At 37.9% G+C, this 26,530-nt stretch overlaps 1 protein-coding gene across 1 annotated transcript in view; it reads right to left on the bottom strand.

Annotated features, from left to right (window-relative positions):
• Positions 1-9,382: 9,382 nt before the first annotated feature.
• Positions 9,383-26,530, bottom strand: part of mad1l1 (mitotic arrest deficient 1 like 1) — a gene marked incomplete at its 3' end in the record, with an annotated part of 53,072 nt that continues 35,924 nt past the window's right edge. Inside the window, exon 18 of the mRNA XM_083909723.1 lies at positions 9,383-9,532. Within this exon, the coding sequence (XP_083765849.1) occupies positions 9,383-9,532 (150 nt within the window). The remainder of the gene's footprint in view (positions 9,533-26,530) is intronic.

The raw sequence follows: 26,530 nt of genomic DNA, 5'->3' as shown, positions 1-26,530 counted from the left end.
TTATTATGTATCATATAGATACTCATTACTGCTTTCATTTTACCCTCATTCTCCCTTCATCTATGGCACGGGTCAAACTCAAGGCTCAGGGGCCAGATGTGGCCCGCCATATCATTTTATGTGGCCCGCGAGGTCTATGCTGCTTTAAGGCTTGTGTTGACCATAAACTACATTTCCCGCAACGCATGGCGATGCCGCCACTACTTTGTAGTGTATCATTGTATATGCATCATGTGACAAATGAAATTGAGATTGAAATATCCACTACTGATCCCAAAATGTCCAGAGAAGAGAGAAGATTGACGCAGATGGAAGGCAGTTTCAAGAAAGATGGGAAGGCGAATACCGTCTGTGCTTCAAGGAGAAAAACTGGTATGTCTTTTGTGTTATGAGGCGGTGACAGTCGTCAAAGACTATAATCTACGTCGGCATGCTGACACCGAACAAGGAGCCAAGTATGCCAAAGTTAGCCTTCATAGAAAAACAAATTGTCAAGTAATTAAAAGGCAAACTGCGATCGTAGCAGAATGTGTTCAAAAAAGCCATAACCTAAAAAACTATGCGGCAGTGAAAGCTAACTTTATTGTGGCTGAAGAAATCACCTGTGATTCAAAGTCTTTGTCTGAGTTTGCGTTTACATTTAGTTACATTTATTCTATCTTACAGTTACAGCTGGTCCTTTGAGGGCAACCATTATGCTGATGTGGCCCTCGGTGAAAATGAGTTCGACACCTCTGATCTATGGCTTGTCCTTTTCTGAAGGTCACATGAGGAGCTGGAACCAATCCCAGATGGGGCAAGAAGATATGTCACAACCTGGACGAGATGATGAAGATGATGATTGTTTGTTATTAATTAATGTTATTGAAGTGTTGGCATGCACTGAGCGACTGCTGGACACACAGAGAGGTGAGAGAGCAGAGAGCTTGTTAGTAAGTCGATCAAAGAGCTTGTTTGCTGGAGGTGGATGCTGATCGGCTGCTTGAGTACAGCAGCTATTTTATGGCACTGTTCCTCAGCTGATGGGATGAGTAAAACATTTATAACAGTGTTTATAAACTACATACTGATGAGTATTCATGCGTTTTAAATGATAAATTCAATATTTATTAAAGCTCCCACAGACCAGAAGTTCCAATTAACGATGTTTTTCGGTGTGTATCTGCGCCATCACCTCGTTTATGAAGCCCTTAAGTTTTGAAACAAACAGTTCAGCCACAGCTGAGAACGCTGGGTTTTATTGCATTCTCGGGATCTACAAGTGCTCTGAAAAAAAAGGCTCTTATCGTTACGTAAGGATCCTGTCTCCTTATACAGATCCTCCTGCTACGGGCTCTAGTCCGGGCACATCAAAGTCATAAAATGGACTGCGGCGAAGTCGTGATGAAGCTATTTTTAAACATTGTCAAAACAATGTTTTGCTAATGAGTAGCAGTGCATCCACCGTTCCAGAGGGGGGAGCTGCACTTCAGAGAGCTGGTGTGCTAATTATGTCACTTCCAGGTATTGGCCAATCACAAGATAGTTGGGGACGCTCTCGTTCCCTGGCCAATCACAACACAGTCTGTCTTCTGGGGGTGAGATTTCAGTCTGAAACAGCGCGGCTGACGAGAGCATCAGTGAGGAGAGATTTCTATTGGCTCATTTACAGCAACTAGGAGGTTTTTGACCATAAAAACAAGTTAATGTATGCAAGTAGACCTCCATAACTCACATTATATGACATATGAAAATGACGGGCTAAACAAATTACATCCCCAGGTAAATAAAAAATAGCACAACCCTTTAAAAAGGAGAGCATCCTCTACAATCTATACAGTGAACATGCTACACAAGTGCTGCAATAAATTCAGCAGCAAAAAAGGTCATAAAGCACTCATACACACATTCATATACACCTTCCTCAGTGGGTACACTATCATGCTGCTTCTCCTCTGAGGGGAACTTGCGGAAAAGGAACTGGGATCTGAACTAAAGCATGAGAGCTGCTATGTCTCTCAGTTGACAGAGAGCCAGGGAGTGGAGGAAGAGATTGGAGAAAGACTCACGAGAGAGAATTATACGCTTCCTGTGCGAAAAAAAAAAAAACAGGCAGATGGAGAGTTTAGCGGAGGAAGGTAGAGACAGGAAGGGATGAGAGATGAAAGGTAGGACGCGCCGTGTCCTCTCACTCTGTCCCACAGACCTCTCTGGTTTGGAGGACTCCACTATAGTGGGGACTTCTCTCCTCAGTGAACCATGCTCACAAATATTTTTGCAGTGAAAAAAAAATATATATATATATATATTTACACGAGGATGAAATTCAAATGCCACTCCTGTACTCGCTCATAAATTAAACACGCATGAGAATTGCTTTTAAAGATTTAGTGCTGCCTCCAAATGATTTCTGCTGCATAATCTTTCAGAATGCGCCTTTCAGAATTGATCGTTTACCACTTGATGAGAAGCGGTGCATTTTTGTGAGTGTGTGACAGCTGATGTATGCTGCAGAGCAACAAAGCTCAGCTTTGGCATTCTCAACCTCACCTCATCTATAGTTAATAAGATATCACGGCCGGACTAATTGTTTTCGACCGAGAGATGATGGACTGATGAAATAAAGATAAGGACTGAATAAAAGAAGCAGAGGAAGAATGAGAAGCAGGACGTTAATTAGGGCATAACAGGTGGTGAAAGGCAGAAATAGAAGTGATATAGTTCCACTGAATGGGAAAGCACTTTTTCTCTATTGGGAAAAGTCACATTACAGCCATAGAATCATATCAAGAGGATCCTTCTTTTCTCTTATCAATACACATTTCTTGGGTGTGACATTGTAGTTATAACACTATGAAACCAGCGCTAAATCTTCTTCATGGACAGAAAATGCCTTTACTTTATGACTTCAGAGTCAGTCAAGTCTCACTGGTGAAATGGAGCTAAATTGACTACAAGCCAAAGCTCTGAACAATGATTGACACGGCCTCTTTGTTCTCTTTTTTTTTCTGAGTCCTGACAGTCTCACTGCGTTAATGAAGAATAAAATGGGAGGAAACATTTCAATAACGTTTGCTCTGTCCTCAGTGGGTGTGCTGGACAGTCTCATCAAACCTTTATTTTATGAGGAAATCACATTGAGATTAAAATCTTACAAGTGACAGTTTGAGCTGAACCACATTATTAACACTTAACATCAAGCAACTATTCATGCAAGTATTAAAGACAAACAAAGCACAAGGCAGCAATGATTAGGGTGAATTCCAATTCCTTGCTTAACCCTCAATCTTAACCCTCAATCTCAAAAATGCGCACTCCCTCTAGTGCAAGTGCTGTTTCCCGATTCTCAGAAAAATTAAGTTGAGTGGCAAGTTTAAGGGCTGTATCACCCTCAATATTGAGATTTTCCGAGACCACCCTTGGGAGCAAGGGCTACCCAGAATGCATTGCGTGTTTTCACATAAGAAAGATGGCGCCGAAAGCAGCGAAACGAGTACAGCTACAAATGAAGTATTTTCTTTGTTAATAGAGATATAAAAATGATGAAAACCATTGTATTATCTTAGTTTAGACCCATATTATGGATTACTGACGTCATTGTTGCGTAACATTTATTTTTATTTTACGATCTTTTGTCAATAGCCGGCCGGTGCGGGCAAGCGATCGTTTGCTATGGTTTACTTTTCAATAAGCCGTGGTGTGTGGTAACTGTCAGCTGAATATGTCCGTGGTTGTGGTATTTGTATGAGTATCATCTTATAACTGACAACCTAATAACTTGACTGAAATAAAATAATAAATAAATAATAGTGACATAAATGTGTTTTTCTTCTTTTTTGGAGTTGACAGACTGGACGCAGGTTTCGCGTTATTCTGCCCCCCACAGTCTGAAGACGTATCTGCATTTAAGGAGTGTCCCATTTCTAAGTGACAAAATAACCCTCAACACTTGGTTTTTAGGGCCAGTTAAGATTGAGGGTTAAGATAGGAACTGGCCCATAGTCATCCATGTATCAGTTGTTTGAAGTGAAGGAAGCTCTTATTGGCCTCAAGTTTGAGTTTAGACTGAAGATCATTTCACTTTAAAGCAAAGCTGGATGTAAGAACTGTACAAGTGTAAACTTCTGCCTCGAGTAAGAAGGAAGCTTACCTGGGATAACTTTGCAAATGAAAACATACCAATGAAAGGTTGTGTAGAGAACAGTGATGGGTCGTCACAGCCACAGTTGGTGATGCATCTCAGGGGGGTTGAGTTTGGCCGGCGAGAACATAAGTCTGTACAGAAATCCTGGCATGAATTTCCATTTCTTTGCTAGATCGGTATGAAATTTTAAAATGTAACCTTTTATGCAGGCATATTCACAGATATTTATATCTTATATATATTTTTTTTATTTGACCGACTGAAAGGTGACTCATACAGTCAAGAGTATTAATGGAACAGTTGGAAATACCGTGAAGGAAAAAAATGGTTTTAGTTTTGTTTGAGTTTAAAAGCAATTTCAAATTCTGCAGAGCATGCTGTTGGGTGTAAAGTTTAAAGTAAAGTGTAAAGTTACTCAAAGTGCTGCTACAACCAGCCAAAAATATCTTTCATTCTTTGCTGCCTGAGCAAAATGTCCATGTCGAATGATCACTTCCCACTTAGTGTTCCTGCAGCTGTCAAGAACAGGCTCGATGTTCAGGAGGGGAAAACACGCAAAAGGTCTAAAGCAGATTTTTATGAAACATTTGTGTTTACCACAAAAAAACGAGTGAATAAGTGACAATCTGTGAGAGCACAGCGATGTAAGGATTTGCACGGATGAGTGAATAAAGCCCCTACATGGGGTGAGCCGAGAGAGAGTGTGAATCAAACTCAGTCAGCCAGTTAAATAAGCTCCCCAGACCAACACCCATGTGAACATCATCCTTCTGACCACCTCTTCTCTGCTGTCAATTTCTGAAATAGCACAACCAGGACAGACGGAGTAGAAACTAAGGGCTCATTTCCACTGCAGGACCCGTTCCTGGGAACAGAATTTGTTTTAATCGTTATGGTACTTCACAGGAGCTCTGTTAGCTCTGTCATTAGTTCTGCTGTTCAACGCATCAGTCATCGGCTGTTAGCAGCAGTGGAATCACACTCACCACGTTGGTGACTCGTCAAAACAAAACACCCATAGCTTTTTTTTAACCTCCAGAAACATCGACATTGGATTATGATGAGTTTGCTTGATGTCATCTACCCAAGTTCTATGGAGACCACAGCAGGTGTCATGAGGTTCAGAACACCTATGTGTTCAGGTGTTCTGAACCCGTAGTAGAACTGAGTGATAATCACAATAAAAAGCTTCGATGCTGTTGATATTAATAATTATCATGGCAAATGTTAAACAATCAAAACAGATTTTTTTAGTAAATGCAAATATGGTACTCATTGGCTGCCAATGACGTCTATAGACGTCAATTCAAATACAACCGTTCACTGCCAATGATGTGTGATGAAAGAGAGTCTACTCTTTTTTTTGGTAGTTTCGGTGTTTACATGGTCATAGAACGCACTGTTTTGTGGGTTGTGGAAAATCAGTCAAAATGCTGTAAAATGCTCGGCATTTCTGAGCTGAAAATGGCTGGCAGCCAATGAGTTAATGTTATCTAATTATCGCCCAACTCCAAAGCACAGTATCCTACAGCTTGGGCAGATAAGAGAACTTTGAGTCATATTTTCTGCATTAGTGGGGGTGTATTATTTGAGGAGTCAGTGAGATGATGAAATGTGATCCAAATCCATTATTATAATGGCACAAACATCAAAACTTGACTGTGGTTCATTGACCTGGGGACGTCATGCGTCTCAATTTATTTGCACCGCCATGTTGGCAGGAAAAGTTTTTGAAAAAATGAACGGCATCACTGCTGGTTTCAAGTGAGTTCACTGTGCAGTTTAAATTGACAGCGATCGAGGAATAAATGACACAACTGAACAAACTGAATGTACCTGAACTTTAAAATAGTTTTAAAAGAGTACTACTGAAACAGCCAGAGAGCATATTAATCCAGACCTGACAACTTTCCGTCTTCGTAGTCTAGAGAACACTTAGACAATAAAAGCATGCAACATAAACATGATGTAAGTAAGAATTGGATACTGTATGCTGCGGATTCCCAATACTCTACCTTCTATGGTCAATTTGAGATTTTTTTTGGGCAGTAATCCACTTCCGTCTTCTCTCAGGATCTTTGGGGATCCAATAAAATGCTCTGACCTTTGCTTTTCCCTGGCTGTTTTAGCATTCCAAGGCATAACAGCTATCCAACCAATCTATACTTAAAACAGCTGGCAAAAGAGTTCCCTGGCAGATTTTAACATAGGAATATACAAGTACTATATACAGTTTTGTAGTCTATGGATTTGTACTGTGCGGCTTCCTGCCAAAATGACATTGGTTCATCCTGCCAATGCATTACGGGATTGTGTAACATCAGCTACTGGAGCTCTATAATAAAACAGGAAAACATTTTCTTGCTCTGAAAAATGGTCACAGTAGCATTTATTCTCCTATAACAGCATTCATGAGGTAAAGACTTTAAAGGCGTCATATGTAAGAATGTGGCCAAAAACGGTTACTACACTCAAATTCAAAATACCAATGTTTTTTACGTTTAGTTTTCTCCACTATTGCAGCTCAGACGTAACTGGCAACCCGTGGTTGCTCTGCAGCTGAGACTCTACTGACAGCATTGGTAGTGGTTGATTGGTAGACGGCGGTAGGTGGCGCCACAAGCCAAAACATGATTTCAAAACATAAATATGATTTGCAGTCCACAAGGATTGTTTTTAATGTATATATATATATATATGTAATATTTTGTCTGTACTGTTGTTGTTGGTGAGTTCAGTTTGTTATATGAACATTATTCCTGAGTCTCTGTGACATATTAGGAGGATTTTATGGCCAGTTGCTTTAGATTTATTACATAATGCACCTTTAACACAAATAATTTATCAGAAATGTTAACCTGAAACTGTTTGTGACCGAACATTGGCCCAACATTGTCATGTTATTTGTTGATTTTCCTGTCTTTAAGTAATTCAGGCTCGGGTTTACTACTTTGACTCTTGACTGTAACTTAATTTTGCTTATATAACGGTCTGCCTCGTCAAGTATTCAACTCTATAAATAACTGACCTGTCAAGTGCAATGTAAAGCGTGTGGGAATAGGAACAGCTCTTATTATATTATAGCCTATTCATTAATTAATTCAGTCAGTCCCTCCTGACTACATCCTATCACATAAAGATGTGCAACAACAAAGTGCTGAGAGAATTTTTTTTTGGCTCCACCCGTTTGTCAATGGACAGATATGGTCTCACAGCAAAATTAATATTCACTTTAGTGTAGTCAGTCTTTTGACAGCCAGTCAGACAAATTCTTTATTTATTACCACTTTCAATTTTAACTTCAAAACAAAGCAAAAAAAGGGATACAGCAATGTCATGGGGAGGAAAATATGAAGCCAAAGTGTATCTCACACTACTGAGGAAGAACATTGTGTACGTCACTAATGTATGTCATGCACCACAATCCCCATCTGAATCCCTCTAAACTACCACACTGTGGTGAGAGCTGTCGGGTGTACAGTCCATGTGCTGCGTTGAGTAAAGTGTGAGATAAAAGATGAGGGAAAAAAAAAGGTACAGTTTGTGACATGTACTGTACAGAAGAATATGTTTTCTCTTGAGACATACGGCAGCACCAGCTGCAGCTCTGATATTGTTGCTATGATAAGTGGCTTTATTCTCAGTTCACTTCCTTTCGTTTCTCAGTTTTATTGGATTGCTCCCTTGCTTCCCTCTTCACTCCATGTTTATTTCTGCCATTTCTCTTTATTGCTGCCAAGAAATTTCCCTCGACTTATCTCATGCTTGTACTCACACAAATATACACAGGCGCGATCATTAACTAAATTCCAAAGAGGAATTATTCAGAGTTCCTCACAATGAAATTCATATCCAAAGACAATCTGTGTCACAGATGCATCTTCTGTCAATTTCTAGGATTTTTAATGAATATTTGAACTGAGACATTAAAGCCTCCCTGGAGTTTTCCTGTCTCTACTTCATGACACATCTACTATCATTTTTATGAGGCCAATGAGCAGCAGAGGAAAACAAAATTGATGAATAAATATATACATATGCTATGATGAATATATGGGTTTAAAAAAATGAATGGTTTGAGTAAAACCAGCCTAACCACTTCACCTGCAGCTCGACTCCCAGCTGCGCGACTAACTGCTCGTCTTACTCCTTTCTCTTTCTGCCCTCGTTTCCTAAATAGGAAATAACAATTTGTTGGAATCAAATCAGGTCAGCCCACATAACCTTATCCTTCACTGACATTGTGTTGTAAGATCAACACTTTTCCTTTTATTCACAGTAACTATCATCTCACTTGAGCCACTGGGAAAACAAGAGAGTCTGATTTGTTGTTGTGTTAATCTCACAATGTAATGCAGTTGTAATGCACACTTCTTATTTGTTCATGGTGATTTATAACATTTTTATGTCACGATTTATTTCCATTTTGCTTTAAAGTGAGACATAATAGATGAGCCAACACATGGCATGATTACAAACATACGTGGCACAGCTTCAACACTGCACTTTGAAATTTGGTGATCATCTAATAAAGATTTTGTTTTTCTCATACTGGAGGAGTAGAGTGAATTTTGAATGCGGTTTGGGGAATTAAAGCATGGCATTAATCTATGATGCTTTTAAATGCTTCAAATTCTACCTTATTGCTTTTCTAAAGGAAAAGAGACATTGCATCTATGGCATCAACTAAAACAGAAATTTTGTAAAAATAGGTAGGAAGTTAATGTAAAAATGTGCAGAATGTTGGGCCTCTAGGAAGAAGACAAAAAAAAGCTAAGTAAAAATCAATCAAGACTCTGCCTTGGTAAAGGCCATGCAAGACGCAGCTAATGCAGATTCAGAAGACAACACGAGTGTTTCTTTTATCGTTTACACTGTTTGTGTTAAAACTTGTTGGGAAATGTCAAATTCATTTGATTGAAACACATGCTCCACATCTAAATGTCAGTGGCTTTCTCTGTGTTTCACCCGAACAACTTTGTCCTGTGAGGAAAAAACCTTATTTCTCCGAGATTCACCGGTGAATTACACAGCACGCAAAGTGAAACCAAATTGCTTTCCTTTTGGATGAAAGATGGCAGAATTTGAAGGTGCTCATCTTTCAAGGCAAATCACTGACTGCACTAAAAAAAATCTACACTTTGCTTTTTTCTAATCGTATAATATTTTCAAATGGGGGCAGGCAAAATCAGAAAAAATCAAAACTAATCCCATTCTTAGATGTTATAGCCCCATGTCTGAGACATGTGTCAGGTTACTTCAGATTGTGGTTTGCCTGCTGAAGAGGTCGAGGGTCACTGCAGAGAGGAACGCTGGGATGCTCTTCTGGTGATGCAGGTGAAGGGCCACCATCTCACCCAGAGTTTTGGAGAACTCAGTTTCCATGAGCTGCATGCTTCCATTAGAGCCCTGCACACAGACACACAAACAAACAACACAAGTTCATCAAAAAACAATATCCACTATCAAAAAATGAGATCTATAGATATACTTTATCCATATCCACAGAGAAATGTTGCTTGATGGGAAAAAATATGCTTAAATGTGTTAATGTCCTCTGTGCATGTGTGTCTGTATATATAATATATATACACACCTTCTCCCTGCTGTGAATGTGTATATCACACACAGTCACAGCAGGGAGAAGGTGTCCAAATCTGTGTGGATTAATTAAAAGCAACACGGAAGCAGCTTGAGGCGATGGAGTGAAGGAGAAAGGGATGAGGGAAACGAGGGATAAAGTAATTAAATCGATGCGGGGAGGAAGAAGAGAGCAAGAGGAGCAGAGTCCCATGACATGCTGGGAAGACATCGAGACATCCAAGAAATTCCTCGTGCCAACGTGTGAAACCGTGGCCATATTTATGGTGAGGGGGGGGTTTATGTAACAGAGAGTAAAGGGACACTATTGAATAAAACATTTTTTAAATTAATCATTAAAAGTTATTGTAATCACTGGAAGATGTAGTGTAAACATTTACCACATGAAAACGTCAGCTCCAGCCCATTTTACCCCATTGCTTCTACCACTTTACCATAAAAGGCAGCATTTTTCAGTGGCACAGAAATGCCTATTTATTGCAACAATAGCGATACAACATTGGACAATCTTTTTTTTAATGAGCATTTAAATAGCATCTCAATGTAACATCTGCATAACGTAGATAAGATAAGTCCTTTATTTAGGGGTGTCTCATTTCATAGGGCTACATTTTAACCACCAAGCCTTGTAACACAGTTTCAAGGAGCAACCATTAGGGGTAAAAGTTAGAACTGAAGGTCCAACTCAGTTAAGGTTCAAAGAATTATGATCGAGATCAGTGGTTCTCAAACTCAAGTAGCACCTAAGAAAATACTGAGCTCTTGAAGTAACACCAACGTTAAAATACAGTGGTGTAAATAGGCCGAGCAAAGTCAGCGACAGACTATTCACAGGAGGCTGATTTATTCCCAATTCTCTCATCATCCTCCTCTTCCTCACAATTACATTACATTAAGATGGAGCGAGCGATAAGGTGACTCTAATTATTATTTCTTCATGTAGAAATGTTTTTGCATACATTGTGGTGAACTGCAACTGTGAAGCTCTGTTACTTTAAGCAATACTACCACTAACAACACCTAATAATAAAGTAAACAAATGGGTGTCAAGTGTATAAATGTTCTGTAAAAAAAAAAAGTTCTGTATATTTTAAGTGGACATACAAAAGCCCAGCACACTTGAAAATTAACCAGGTTCATGTATATTTGAAAATGGAATGATAGATAGTATCCATAAGTGCCTTAATTACTTCTGTCATCCTCGTCAACAAAACAGGGAATTGGCTTTTTTAAGAAATGTACATTTTCTCTCTTCTTACGGACTACAGCTTAGTAGCTGGAGAAAAGAAAGAAGAAGACCACACACAACAAATACCTCACCATAATTTCATTGAAGTTATGTGGTAAGGTCACCATACCACTGGACTGTAATGATGAGTTTTAAATGTGTACATCGTGTTAAATTCGTTAACTTTTTAAGTTATATACTATTATTATAATATGCAAATAAGACTTCAATACATTTTTATAAATTTCTAACTTTAAAGGTGCCATATGTAAGAATGTGGCCAAAAACGGTTACTACATTCAAATTCAAAATACCGAGGTCTTTTAGGTTTCGTTTTTTGACGTAACTGGCAACCCGTGGTTGCTCTGCAGCTGAGACTCTACTGACTGCAATGATTGGTAGACGGCGGTAGGTGGCGCCATATGCCAAAACATGATTTCAAAACATAAACATGATTTGCAGTATGCAAAAGATTTTTTTTAAATGCAAATATTTTGGCTGTACTGTTGTTGTTGGTGAGTTCAGTTTGTTATATGAACATTATTCCTGAGTCTCTGTGACATATAAGGAGGATTTTATGGCCAGTTGCTTTAGATTTATTACACAATGCACTTAATGCATTTAAAGATAACAGAGTTAAAAAATCAGATGGTTTCAGAGCGTTGACTAATGTGTATTTCCTCAGTTTGAGTGCAAGTACTGTGACTTAAATTACTTTCCCAATGCAGCTCTTGGCACATTTCAATATCACTTGACGGACTAAATCTGACTGAGTCATAAGGATTCAGCCTCTGGGGCAAAAGATACTTACACCAATATGACTTAAGTGAACAAGTGGCGAAGAAGACATGCTGAGTGCCAGAGAACCATCTCACAGCTGCCTTGTACCATCAGTCACAGATACGCTAATTAGCATGTGCCTGTATAACATTATACACTATATGATGACGTCACAAATCTACATGGATCTGATCATGTGGTGTTGATTTTCATTCAAAATCAATCCTCACTACACCCGTCTGCAGAATGAAGAGTAGTAGGGAGTAGGGAAGGGTGTAATCACACAATCTTTCCTGTGACAGAACTCTGATTTGCTTCACTCTGTGGCTTTCTCTCCCCCCCCCCCCCCGATACTCCCTGGTGTTTTTCTTCTCCCATGTAGCTGCGTGAAAACTCTGCCATACCCTCAGGCTGCTGTGCTCTATCACATGTTCACGCAAACATGTGTACGCGCACATGGAGAACATGGAGGACATATATCACAGAAATGCAGGGAGCCCAGTTACCATGGAGATTGTATGTGTCGGAAACACCTTCTGCCAAAGTTGGTCGTCGGAGCAGACTGTACGTGTGAGTGGGCATGTTTGTGTGTGTGCGTGTGTGTTTGTGAGAGATAGACAGCAGACAAGATAACAGTGGTCTATTGGAACCGACTACTCCCAGTTGGTAACATAAAATCCTAGTGACTGATGCCTTGCATGTATTAAAACGTAGCTGCAGCTTTATTTTTTTTTTTAAGTATTATTCATTTATAGACTTAATGGTACAATGTGTATAATTTAGCAATGTCCATTGGTGAAGTTGCATGTTAATATGAATACATGAATATCTCTCAACTCACTCATGTGTTGAAGAACCTTTGTAGCCTTCAGTTAACATCAAATCTGCTTAATTTGTCCATTGTGGGCTACTGTAAAAACATGGCGGTCCATAATGAGTGCCTTCATAATGAATTTAAAAAGCTGATGCTGGGGTAATGAGAAACAACACGTCATACAATCAGGTGATTGCATACCGCATAATAATTATAATTCTATCTTCAATTTCTGGCATATTAAAATAACTTCACTGAAATATTACACAGTGGATATTTAAGGCTTTTGCAGAGTAGTTGTGTTTTTTGGTGCAATTTACAAAGGTATTTTTCAAACCTGTATCCAGTCAATGAAGCTTCAGCAATATAATTTGCAGAGCGAAATTATCGCTTTTTAATGGATACACACCAACCAATCAAAAAATATTGATTTGATGATGTAAGCAAATTCACAGAATATTACAAAACAATATATGGGACCTTTCCTTCATTTTAAAATAACCACAAGTCCATCCTGGACTTGAAAACGGAAGTGGAGTACTATTTTTGCTGTACTGAGATATGTCTTTTCTTATTCTTTTTATTAGGCAAAATGACAACGCACCGACTTATCACCAATAGGTGTTGACCAAACACACCTCATGTTTTTTTGCCCGTCTGTATAATTGACTCGCTTAATTGTGTTGTGTTTAATGTGAAAAGTGAGGGTGTGTCAATATTGACCTCTAAGTAATTTGCAGCTTTGTGCAGAGGGCACATCCTAATCCTAATGAAGGCTCTGTGCACGCTTAAGCACTGTTCAAGGTGAAATTGTGCACCATTGGTGGCACAAGAACACAAGTTGGGATCATTCTCATCCTCTACAAACTATGAATATATCGGATATATCGGACATTTGATGAATATTGCCAGTAAGTGTAAAGTGGAAGAACAACTAGCTAACATTGTCCTCCCTTCCTGACATCAACATTGTCAATGAAGAAAAGGTAATTTATCATAGACATTTCAAATAAGCCTATTCTTCCCCACAAGGCTGTGAGGCAATACAAAAATACACGAATAACCAAAGACGGCATATAACTGCTTAATCATATGGTGACACTTGAAGTACAAAAGCCTTCAGTAACATCCCACACATTGAAGCTTGTGATTCATCTTGTCATTTTTTATTTTTGTTTTACTCCAGTATTTTCTTTATCCAAACCAAACACCGGGGGGCCTTTCCTTGTTTTTCATTACCAATTTATTTGTATTAAAACATAAAAACATAATTGTCTAGAGTCTGCTGACATTTGCAGTAAAATACCACAGAATTGCACTGTTGTATAATAAGAATGTAGGTTTCCCTATGCAACAAATCAGAATCTGTAATCAGGTAACGATAGTGCAACATTGGCAAAAACAAAGAGGCTATGGATTATTTTTCTGAAATCAGAAATGAATGTGCTGGTAGACTGGAGTAATTCAAAAGATTTGAACTAGTAAAATATTAAACATTCCTGATTTCCATTAAGGCCTAACTGGAGGGAAAGAAGGCCAAGTTAAAATTAAATGTTAATTTCCTCTCATTTAATATTAATCGGCAAATAATTTAAACGAATGATAAAAATAAATTAAGGGAAACAGGCGTATTGTAGCAATGTTCACTGAAAGCTCATACCTGGCTGTCTCACACCACTAACTGTATCTGTAGCTCACGTTGGCTAATCTACCTGATGAAGTGCCTGGCAGTAATTGCATGATTCTATTCATGTTCTTCTGGAGACTGGCTCAGACCTGCAAACTTGTAACAACCTCTTACTTAATGTTTATGAGTATATATTTTAAACAACATGCATAAGAATGATATATCGCTCATCACACACAATGACGGTTTGCATTGAATTTGCTCGTCTCGATTCTTTATTGTGAACTGGGTCACAACTAGAGCTGAAACAATTAATCCATTACTAAATTATTTATCAACTATTAAAACAAGCAAACAACAACATTTTCTTTGTTTTGTTGCTCCATACTACAAAGAAATCATTCAAACGCAATAATGTTGGTTTGTGGACAAAACAAGACATTAAAGAACTTGGACACGGTGCATTGAAAGTGCACTTTAGTTCAGCATGTTATGACTGTGGTTGTGTTTATCCATGAAGACAAGTCTCCAAAGACATTGTTGAAGTTGGAGAGCAATGCTCCTGCATTTGGTAGTGGAGGGTCTGACTTAGAGATGCACTAAAAAGTTGGCCATCGAAAAACATTTGGGCCAGAAATGGCCAAAAAAGGATTTTCGAGAGACCGTGCAGAAAAAAAGGCTCGTCGGTCAGCCTCGTTGTCTGATATGTACGATGAGATCCTCCTAACTATTTTCATAGATTCTTAATTGTTTATTATTTGTAGCATGAATATTACTATTTATAGATATACACATATGTATACGTACATAAATATATACATGTATATATACATGCAATAGCAATGCCTTGACTTTAGTGAGCCAAGTACACACAGTCCCAGCCATAAAAACAAAATTACATAAAAAACAAAACAAAAAAACAATGGTACGGAATTTGCATAAGAATTTATTTCTGTGCTTCATTTTAGTTTTTTGGCCAAGTGTTTCTTGATTTTTGGTTTCGACCAACAATTTTAATTTCGGTGCATCCCTAGTCTGACTTAATGACTCATTAATAGTTTTTGATTAAAACTAATTATGTCTTTACAAGACGGTTTGTCTTTTTTTTTTTTTTTAAAAGCAAGATAATAGGACTTGTTTGACAGGTGAAAGAAAATGCTTGTCAAAAGGTTTCCCTACACATTTATTGTAGGGACTAGCTCAAAAATACATTGATATTGAGGTCACATGAGTTTTTTCTTTTCTTAAAAAATAAATAAATAATCAAATCTATTCAAATACTGACCTTATCAATGGCTGTTCACATATTCTCACACCCCTCAGAAGCATTTCAAACAATGTCTGACCTTCATTAATACAACAAGGTTCTGTTTACACAGAAAAACAACCTGATTTACCAAATTCAGTGGGCTGGGTAACACCAACTCCTAGGTAAAACCAACCTCATTCGTTGGAAGAAACCCCCCCCACATGCCCCCTCCCCCCCAAGATCAGACGGAAGAATCTAAAGCGCACACAAAATGTAAAAACAGAACAGTGCTGTCTCTTTCATCCCCTCTTTTCATATGTTCATCCAATTAAAGGAAATCAATACTTCCTGCCTTGAGATGCAGGGCGGGGCTTTATCGTGACCTCATCCAACTTAGGAGTTACACGCACCCTGAATGACAATGATGATGCTCTCCTAATGCAGACTACATCAGCGTAAAAGTGCACATCCACACCCTCAGTCAGCGAGACAGGAAACACTTGAAAGAAAAGGAAGTCTAAACAAAAGAGGCATCGGTTTTTTGGCTAATGCTTAGATAATAGACAAACCTTCAATGTGTTTAGGGACATAGTCCAATAAGCATTGCACCTTGAACAGTGGGTGGTCCCACCTACCTCATAGGTGGCCATGAGATAACTAAACAATGGTCATTTTTATTATTGTTGTTATTATTATTATTGTTATTAAAATGGAAGAACGTCTGGACTCAATCTGGAGTCTGAAAACAGCGATTTTCAAGGTCTATGGTAGGCAAATAAGAACAACCACCAAAAGATTTCCACACAACAAACCTCATCAGACATGTGAAGATTAGGCATATAAAGGAACATGAGCTTTTGAAGCTGTATAGTGCTGAGGCAGGGACCATTTAGCCACTTAGCGGTTGGTTGACATAGCAATGACATAAACCCAAGAGCAAGGATAACAAGAGTTCATGCCACTAAACCAGGATGAAATTATTGTACAGTATCGAACCGCATTCAAACCAAAATATAAAACAGCCTTATGAAGGACAACATTCAAGCTGCTACTTGTCTCAAAGTCCCTGTAAAGTGGTAAAATATCACTTCCTGGAAAATGTAAAAAAACTACCATACCAATTTTGACTGATTATAAATAAGTCGCAAAACGGTTTTAAATGATGTTAAATTCAGCTCCATTCTCTGCTCTGTTCTGGAACATTAACATTCTATTCTCTCCAAGTGAGGACCAGAGTCCGCAAACGTCACAGTTAATCAGTGGTTGTACAGAATATTAATGTTAACGCTCCGATAACATGTACAGAAAAGACATGTTCACCATTTTGGTAGTAGCTTAATGACATATTGCACATATACAGAGCTGGTTTAGCAGCAGGAGTACTTCACACTCTCTCTCTCTCTCCCTCTTTATCAGCAGCACCTGCTGCCTCACAGCAGGAGTCTGCTCCTCTTTCTGTTCTTCTTCTCCACTTCATTTCCTCATCATCTGGAATTTTAGATAACGTGTCAGAGCTTTTGTATGTTTTTACATCCAGGTAAGACACATTTGGTGGACAAAAACATCTCTGCTAGCTTGTAAAACAAAGACAGTGAGTGCAGGTGCAGAGACTCACGAGTGAAAGGGAGACCACAGTTAAAGGAGGAACAGAGTTTTTATATGGACACTGTTTGAGGAGAAGCAACGCTATTTGTGGCTGCTCTGTGACATGATGCCATATTTTAAGAAACAACAAAAAAAGTAAAGACTACTGGGGAGAAACTTTTCAGTTTTAACTCCATAAATCTTTACACGTGCATTTTTTTTTACAAGAGACAAGAAATGCTGAATTTGTTTTACAGGATCTTCTCACTATTTCGCTTTGCCATTATATATTGCTATTATTGAGTTGAGCAAATGTATATTGTATGTGTATGTATATTCTAGGGCCAATAAAGAATATTGGATTCAAAAATCCCAACACCTCACTGAAGACAGATATCAAAGTTCCACATGCAAAAACTTTAGTCAACCTATTGAAATTCAGCTTCAAATGTATTTTCTACTAAAACTCTTGTTAATCTTTCTTCACTGTCCGAATAGATCTGCTTTACACAGGCATTTTTGTACCTGTATTGTTAAAACAGAAGCCTTGGACTGTAAGAGCATGCATGAATATGACACATGGATCTATATTGAGGTGGTGACATGCAGCTCATAGATCAGTTGACCTCCGTCTTTGATCTCCACAAACTAATGAAGAGCCTTTTCTCCTCTGCCGTGTTCTCTTCTACCTCTGTTACCATAGTGCAGTGACAGAGAACAACTGGGAAATAGAGAAATAAATAATATTATTCACTTCTCATTTACATCCTAGCCTCCCCTTCAGATCACACCTTTGCCCACCACTGCGTCCATCTATCCATGGACATACTCAGTATTCACACATACACATATCACCATCCCACCAGCAGTGGCAGCAGCAGCAGCAGCAGCATCAACAATAAACAATTCCACAAGATTGCATAGCTGCTGATTGGTGGGGGTGAAAAAGCAGAAGGGAAATTAATTGAATAATCAGAAATATGCAGATGAATAGCTTTCAATTTAAATGCAGATTTTGGCATTTTTTTTTGCAGAGGGAGGATGTCAGAGAAAGAATGACAGCAAGAGACAGAATGAGCCTCTCCAAAGAATAAATCAGCAGCTATTCTATTCTCATTTTTATTCTAATAGGCTTTTTGTTTACTGTTTTTAAAGTGTTGCTCATGTCGCTAAGGAATAGGTTACTAATGACTACACACTAAGCATCTAACAAAAACTGTTTTGTAAATCATACAATTTACACCTTACGTAAAAAAAACTGATCAACCTGATTCTCTCTGGCACAGATACATAAAACATTAATTAGTTACAGTTGTCAGAAGGAAACATCTTACTACTTACAATGTGCCCTGACTTTTATAATACTTAACTATTATATTGTTAACATTCTGTAAAGCAACAGGAAATGTGTAGTAAATATAAGTTAATATTTTGCATAAGAAAATACATTAGATATTACTGTCTTTACTTTTTTCCCAGTGAGAAAATCTCACATATCTGTAATTATGCAATTCCACTCTGCCCCGGTGGTCACCTCTGTTTGGTGACTGACAGGTCATTCTCTGTGTAGCATGAAACACAACTGAGACTCTCACAGAAGACGTACGTCCACCAGGCTGAAAGGTTTGCTGCTTAAAATTCAAAACAATGTGTTCCAGGTGAGGAAGAGATGACTGATTTATATGCAGGATGATTTTCAGCCACAAACCACTGTGGAGTCTTATATATATGATGCAATACTAATTGGATTGAAAAATAAACAAATTCTAAGGTTGAAAAAAATTTTCCCCTACATAAACTATGAAATGGCAGCGATACCGTATGATAGATGGTCCACAATACCAATAATATCACAATACAACTTTCCTGTGATAATCAACAAGACAATCACACAAAACGCCCCTCAAAAGTACACAGAGATTCTACACATTTTCCATTTCAAAATTCCATACTCTGACAGCCTGGTTGGCTCTGAATACTAATTGTTAGATGCTTATTATGTACATAAATGGTTTTTAAAATCCTTCATGCTTTTTCCATGAAGACAGCCCTCAGAAAACTTGCATCCGCTGACGACAATAGGTGGCTGACTCTGCTACACGTATGGAAAAATAATAAATAAATGAGAATCACAGTCGCACGGCAAACAGTAACCAAGGTAACTAGACACCATTGTACAGCCAGCTTGATTAGTTTCATATCATCTACAGGTAGGCTATGTTACGTTAGTTTGGATTTGTATATATTAATATATTTAATTTTAGAAAGTGGGATAATAGTCTGGAAACAACACAAACATTGTTCCATACCTTTTCCCATGTTTTCCATACTTGTCCAAACCTTGAAAACACTCAAATTAAATTCTATACTTTTCCATACTTTTCCATGCTGCGTAGGAACCCTGAGGACAGGATTTCTCTATTCATTCACAACATAGAGATAAAACGATAAAGTGGAATATTTATTGAACCTGGATGGAGCATCTCTTAACATAGCTTTCTCCGCCATTATCCCGCCAATCACCAACACCAAATCAATATTTTGACCCACCCCTAGTATTTACTGTTAGGACAGACATGTAATGCTACTGTTATTATGCAAGTGTTGTGTTCAGCAGAAATAGTATGGTGTTTGGTGCACTAGTAGCTCACAAGTAGCTGGTAGAGCAGCAGGTGCCACATGTAGTGAGGGCATGTTATTCTTTAGTGTGTGCCCCCCTTTCACACTACAATCTGTCCTGTCAAAAAAGAGCTACAAAATGCCAAAGAAAAATATATTAACTTAAAAATGAATGAATATGCGATGCGATGATGGCAGAAGATGTGAAAAAGCAGAGTTCAGCAAAAAGGAGTTGGCAGTTGGTTAGAGCACTTTCCTGTTAGTGGAGGCATGTGCTGGTAGAGCACTTTCTTAGTTTATGCATTCATTTGTGAGTGTAACACAAACGTGTCCTAGATCGCAGGTGCACTAACCCAGCATCAGCATTGAACTCAAAGGCAATTGTTGGACTGAATGTATTAAAGCTCCTCTACTCGTTTCTACCAGGTTAATAAAAGCTAATTTTGCTGAGGATACATAACCATGATACAGGCTAAGTGTATAATTAATCATATTTATTAAAATAACAATTTCAAAGAGTGCAATTAACAATAATAACTTGCCACACATTTAATCATAACTTTGCTTTACTAACGATATCTTAATGAGGTTGCTTTAATGGGAGGGTGCAAATGTAATTAATCAGTTTTACAACTGGTTTTGGAAAAAAATGAAGAAAATAATGTAAACTGTCACTTGTTATGTTTTTTAGTCAATTAAGTTGGATATCTTACTTAATTACTTAATAAATATATGCTTCATTTAAAAAAAAAAAAAAAAAACCTTACAACAATTTAATACTTGAAATTTGACCCTTAATCATTAATCTTGTCAAAATGTTTTATTAAAATGTTCCTTCAATCTTTCAACCTTTAATCATAGGTTTCCATAGCAACTATTGATTCCCATTAGAGGAAATGAAAAGTATCGCAACAAACTTGAGCACTGCACTCTTTTCCAGTGCCGTTTGATTTTGCCACATTTCTGCGTCTTCGAATAGCAGTTGAGCTGATGTCAACACAAACAATGTGAATTGATTATTATATTAATATTAATATAAATACATTATTATATTATACCTCTATTTAGCTAGGAAGGTCGCATTGAGATACAAGATCTCTCATTCCAGGGAGTCCTGGTCAGGGTAGCAGCACAAATAGTCACAGAGACAAAACAATTTCAGATATAAAACTCAGAACAGAACATAAAAGCTAAAGGGAAGTAGTTAAAGAGAGTAAAAAAGAGAGACATAATAAAGTGCAGAAGTATACAGGGCATACCAACAACATCCTCTAAATCACTCAAACGGCTATGTAAAACAACATGTTTCTTCCATGACGGTCCATAAAATGCCCTTGAAGGTGTTTAAAGTAGGCAGCAGTTTCTACTGTGCAATTATGTTTTGCAGCTCATTCCAAGTGAAAAGGCATTCATTTAAGTGGATGTACTACACTTGGTTGCAGTATCCAGGGTTCTAGCTAGCGCATGTCGAGGACAAAAACGAGCACAATGGTCCACAATTTTCAGTGTCTTGCCGATTTCCTTGTTGTAACGTGTTGTGTTTTTGGCTACTGTTCAAATCAGATGGCTCTACGTAATTCATTCATCCAGTTGTCTTGAATTAGCAACCTATCACCCAGTCAGAATTTTCTATTTCTAGTTGCCGTGATCAATCTTGAAATACAAACCTAACGACGAGGCCGCGTGAACCACGCAGAGCAATCTGCCTCCGCATTACCGATTCATAGATTAATTTACTAATTTATGTGCAGTAAGTTTGATCACTTCTCAGCGTGCCAAATGTCATGTGAGAGTGAAATTGCGTGTCTCACGCTAAATGCGTGAGACTTGAGTGTTGTTAATTTGTTGGAACCGTGACACACAAACATTTGAGTGAAGTGGCTATCCCAAACATCTATGCCAGCGTGAAACACTTTTATATATGCGCCTTGCACTGTTCATGTGCAGAGTTTGATTTTTTAATTTTTAATTTTCTGCTAAAAGCAGATTTCTTGCAGTTTTTTTATTACATACTGTAAATGTGCTGGTTAATGTGTAATTTATTTACATTTTCAGAATTCTACCGTCTTTCTCAGGGACTGGGCAGCTGTTCAGATTTATTTAGTTACATGTGTTTTATTAAATACAGGTAATGGAATGTATGATGCATTCTACCTCGGTACTAAATGTAGCACTTGAATGTCACGTGATCGGTGTGCTGGTCATGTTAAATAAAAAGTGCATTAATGTAACGGCTGGATTCTGTTGTTAATGTAAACACAAATATTCTCTATATACCAGCTGTGAGGAATCTTTGTATAATTAACAGTATTCATTCTGTAAAAAAAATTTCATAACAATTAAGAGTGGTATTGTAATTGTGGTATTGTGAAATTCCTAATTAAATCGGAATCAAATCAAATTGAGACCTTGTGAATAAGAATCAAATCCATTCAGAAAATTGGTGGCAATACCCAGCTCTACTATTAAAGTGTAAGTTTGAAGTGTAAACTTAACGTTTGCCTGTTTCTTTGTTTTTTTTTTTTCAAGGCATCAAAATCTGCCAGAAACTCAACACCATTCAGCTAAAATGCACACGATTTAGGGCCAAATCTCTCTTTGATCCATCTCTAGTCTTTTTTGTTCGAAAGGCAAAAATAGCTTTAGTGGAATTTGTTCTTTATTATATTAACATATTATCTTCAAACCCTAATACCCTGATCTGATACAACTGCTCCATCAGGTTACAGATCAAATGTAATTAATTTTGAAATGTTAATAAATTCCACAGATCAGTGCCAATATCCAGCCCTACTTGTCCTACTCGACTATAGCAAGTCTGTGGCCTTCTTCTACTGAAATATCCATGATATTGAGGTGAACTGTGTGGTGTAGCTCTGATGTATCATGTTACCATGGAGACAAGGGGCATATGTTCACAACATCAACCAGAACAGCTAGTGATGCAGACAGACGGACAGACACACACATGCACACATACATACACCTTGAGGGTGAGAAGGGCACAGAACTGTCAGGAGAAAAATAACAGACAACATTCTCTTCTTTCTCACTGCAAGATTTTTCTCAGATGGCTTAAGTACACAAAGTCATATCCACTGCAAACGTCATTAATTTATACACTCTTGTATTCCCGTCAGCCTCTGTGCTTGCTGTATATTAGCGCTTTGCCCATTGTCTATCTTCATAGCCATCAGCAATATATCAGTGAGTGTTTTGTAAGCAAAGTGAAATTCAGTTCCATCCAGGGCCTCATTACTTCTGTTTGTCTCGTATTCACTGCATTGCTCTCAACTCTAACGTGTGCACATAAACAAGAGCCTCATTGACACACACATACTTCAGATCACTAAAAACAAAAGGGAGGAATGCAAGAACTAATGGATCTTAATGTTATCAATGCAAGATTATAACTATAGATAAAGACAACATTCATCCACAAACTTACAAGCAATCATTCAGCAATATCTGCATCTCTTTTTTTCCAGTTGCATTGTTCTTTTGTCTACATGTAGATAAAAATGGGTATTAACAGATACTGAAAATATCTTTCCAAAATGAATAAAGTTGGCACAGTATGAATGAATGAAACCTGGTAATCTAAAAGTGGTGAATAAAATAGTAAAATGCTATAGCTTTAGACCCCCCCTCACAAGACCCCCAATCATATGTAAATGATTAATAAAGCCAGTTCCATCTAACATGAGTTTAAAAAGGTGTGAATGTTTCTGTGCATGTTCATTATCATATCATATCAATTATTTGGTTTTGGAAAACACAGTTTATGTATTTTCACACACGGATGCTTTTCAACAAATATGGCCCCATGTCTTTTAACACACCTGCTGCCCTTTAAAGCATCACTTCTGGTCTAGTACGTCTTCAAGCATCATCAAGCACAAGGCTACTCAGATTCCCAACCACATCTAATGACAAGCCGTGCACATACTCTCTCTCTCTCTCTCTCTCTCTCTCACACACAAACACACACCCACTACATTATAAAATAAATTTAAACTGCTGCATCTGTTGTAAGCTTGGATACCTGCTCTTAATGTGGTTGTTAACGATTACCACAGAAACTACCTGTTATACAAATGAATGTCAGTGTTTTGTTAAGTATGTTCTGTTTAGGTTTAATATCAGTTTAATTGTTTTATGTTGCCATCTAGGGGTGGGGGAAAAAATCCATTCACATAGGAATCGCGATTCTAATCATCCACGATTCTGAATCAATGCATAAACTTCAAAAATCTTTTTTTTTTAAGTTTCTATTTTGAAAAACCACACAAAAGACCAGTTTGTGTTATTTGTGTACAGTTTATTTTTGTGGAGAAAAAGGCAGCTAGCCTAAGGTTTTTTTTGTACAGTAAGTAAGTTTTTATTTGTTTTGAATGGATAAATGTTAACTTTTGTCTTAAGTTTGCCTTTGTGTGATCACATTATCTTATAAAAACTGTATTGTTTTGATGCCATAATCAGCCTTAACACAATATGCATTGTATCAATCCTATGGTCCTATGCATTGAATCGATTTCGAATCGAATCGTGACCCTAAGAATCTAAATCGAATCGAATCGTGAGCCACCCCAAGATTCACATCCCTAGTGCTAACCTATACATAATACTAACATTGATATAGGTGTCCACGCCTCTCTCTATCCTCCTTACTCCATCTATCTACCCATCTGTCTCTCTCTCTCACTCCTCGTCTCTGTCCGGTCCGCTTGCCCACACCACATAATCATAAAATAAAGAAGTAGGAATAAAAAATAATAATAACTACACAGAATCGTCCTGTGCACAGCAAATCTGTCTGACACCACAAGGCATGCAGTCAACCATATTACATGTCCTAGGTACTGGGCAGGACAGGTTAAAAAATCCTTTGTTCTGAATGATTCATTCACATCAGAAACCCTGGATTTTCTCATTCAAAAAAAGATTTGTCTGAGGTCTGTGGATAAAAGCCCTGTAACTGTACTGTACTTTGTCCACAAGCTTAAGTGGAGGACTCACTGTGGCCTTCAGGCAAAACATCCAGTCTAGTTGATTTAATCCGATTGTTTTGTTTTCTTGCATTTCATGACATCTAAATGCACTGGTTTTTTAAAAGTAATGTATGGAGATCCAGTGTCAAATTGGTACTGGTTCCTCATTGGTCAGTAGTGAAGAATCAATAAGCATCTGGACAAACAATGCCGCTATCAATACTTATTTTGCTTATATCTTAATTCACGTTAAAAAGGATGGGAACCAGCTGCTGACATTGTGCATTGCATCATGTCTAGAATTAATGTGAGGTAGCTAAGCATGTGTGACTGCTCCAGCAAGATCGTTTCTCTTGCTGCTAACAGAACTATAGCGTCCCAGGTGCAGCTTTGTGGCTCCAACATTGATAGAAACCCGACAAGGTGACACTCACTTGTTACAGAAAAATCTGTTGCCATTACTTTGAAGGACTTTTATGTGTCACACAAGCAGCAGCCACAGAAGACAGTCCAAATGAGGAAAACTCACTGGGGGATGAAAAGCTGATGTAACTGATACAGAAATATCAGAACTATAGCAGAACTGTATCAGTACAAGTATTGATGAAATCATGTCCCTATCCATCCCTGAGTTCTAACATTTTTATTCTCATTTTCATTAAAGGGGACATATTATAACCTATTTCTCCAAGTTAAACTAGTTTCCTGGTGTCCTAATGAACATGTCTGTGACATGCTTTGGTCAAAATACCATAAGAATGAAGCACCACAGCAGTTCAATCACCTGCCAAACCTGTTTGTGTAGGACTCTGTGCTGCACTGTGGAGCCAAGAATAGAACGTTTCGTGGACTTCTGGTTTTCGAATACTGTTGCCCTTGCGAGCACTCTCGCATGTTTTATGGACAAAGCGTAGCTCCTTGAGACAACAATTCCAGGAATTTATCACATTGTGAAGTCCCAATGAGCACGGAAGTCAACATAGCATGTTTGCGCTCATGTTTTGGTGCACTCTTTAAATCACCTTATTGCTAAAATGTTCTCTGCAGCTTTTCACCCACGGATAACATTGTCTTCTCATGTGCACATGTAGATTATATAGTTCAGTCCTGACATTGCATTTCAGTTCTGAATGAGGTGGCCTCCTATTAAAATGCAATATCCCCCCTTGGTTAACTCATCCCATGAGTTAAATGAATGTATTTGTTGTTTCCTGTGTAAATGTCAGAGGGCAAAATGAGTGCGGAAATCCACTGAACTTCATGCTGAGTGGCTTTATTACGAAGACCTTTTAACTTAGCTAAACAGCATGATTAAATATACAAGGGGTTCTTTTTGTTGCTGATATTTTTTCAAGGAGTAAACAAAGCCACAAATTGCTGTTTGACAATGTTAAAAAACCTTGTTACTTCAGGACTTTTTGTGGGTAGTTTTGACCAATCAGAACTGCATTATTTTCACTTTATTCTTATTTTTATAAAGTCAGAAATATTGGTGATTACAGTAACCTCTCTTCTACTTCATTCTACTCATCCAAACTGGGGATGGTGGGCAGCATGGAATCCTCCCCCAGTCGTGTTGATATTTCACTTACATATGTGTTTTATAATTTCAAGTCTATTGGACCATGCCTGGTATATATTTTTTCTTCCTGAACATATATTGTTCAGGATTTTCTTCAAAACTTGATTCCTATCTTCCAAATGGCCACATACCCATATTCAATCTGTGTCTTAGTTAACAAACAAAAAGTGTTTTCCAGTCTCTTTACTGCACACAGTTATGAATCACAATCTGTTTTACATCTGTTTTACTCCAACCAACCTGCTCTTCTCAGTCTCCAATGAAACAAATACGGCCTTCTGATGTGACTGTTTTAAATTCCATGCTGGACACAGAATCACAAGATTAAAATT

This window comes from Microchirus variegatus (genome assembly GCF_963457635.1).
Source record: "Microchirus variegatus genome assembly, chromosome: 23".
Lineage (NCBI taxonomy): Eukaryota > Metazoa > Chordata > Actinopteri > Pleuronectiformes > Soleidae > Microchirus > Microchirus variegatus.
This window is presented reverse-complemented; position numbering and strand designations above follow the sequence as displayed.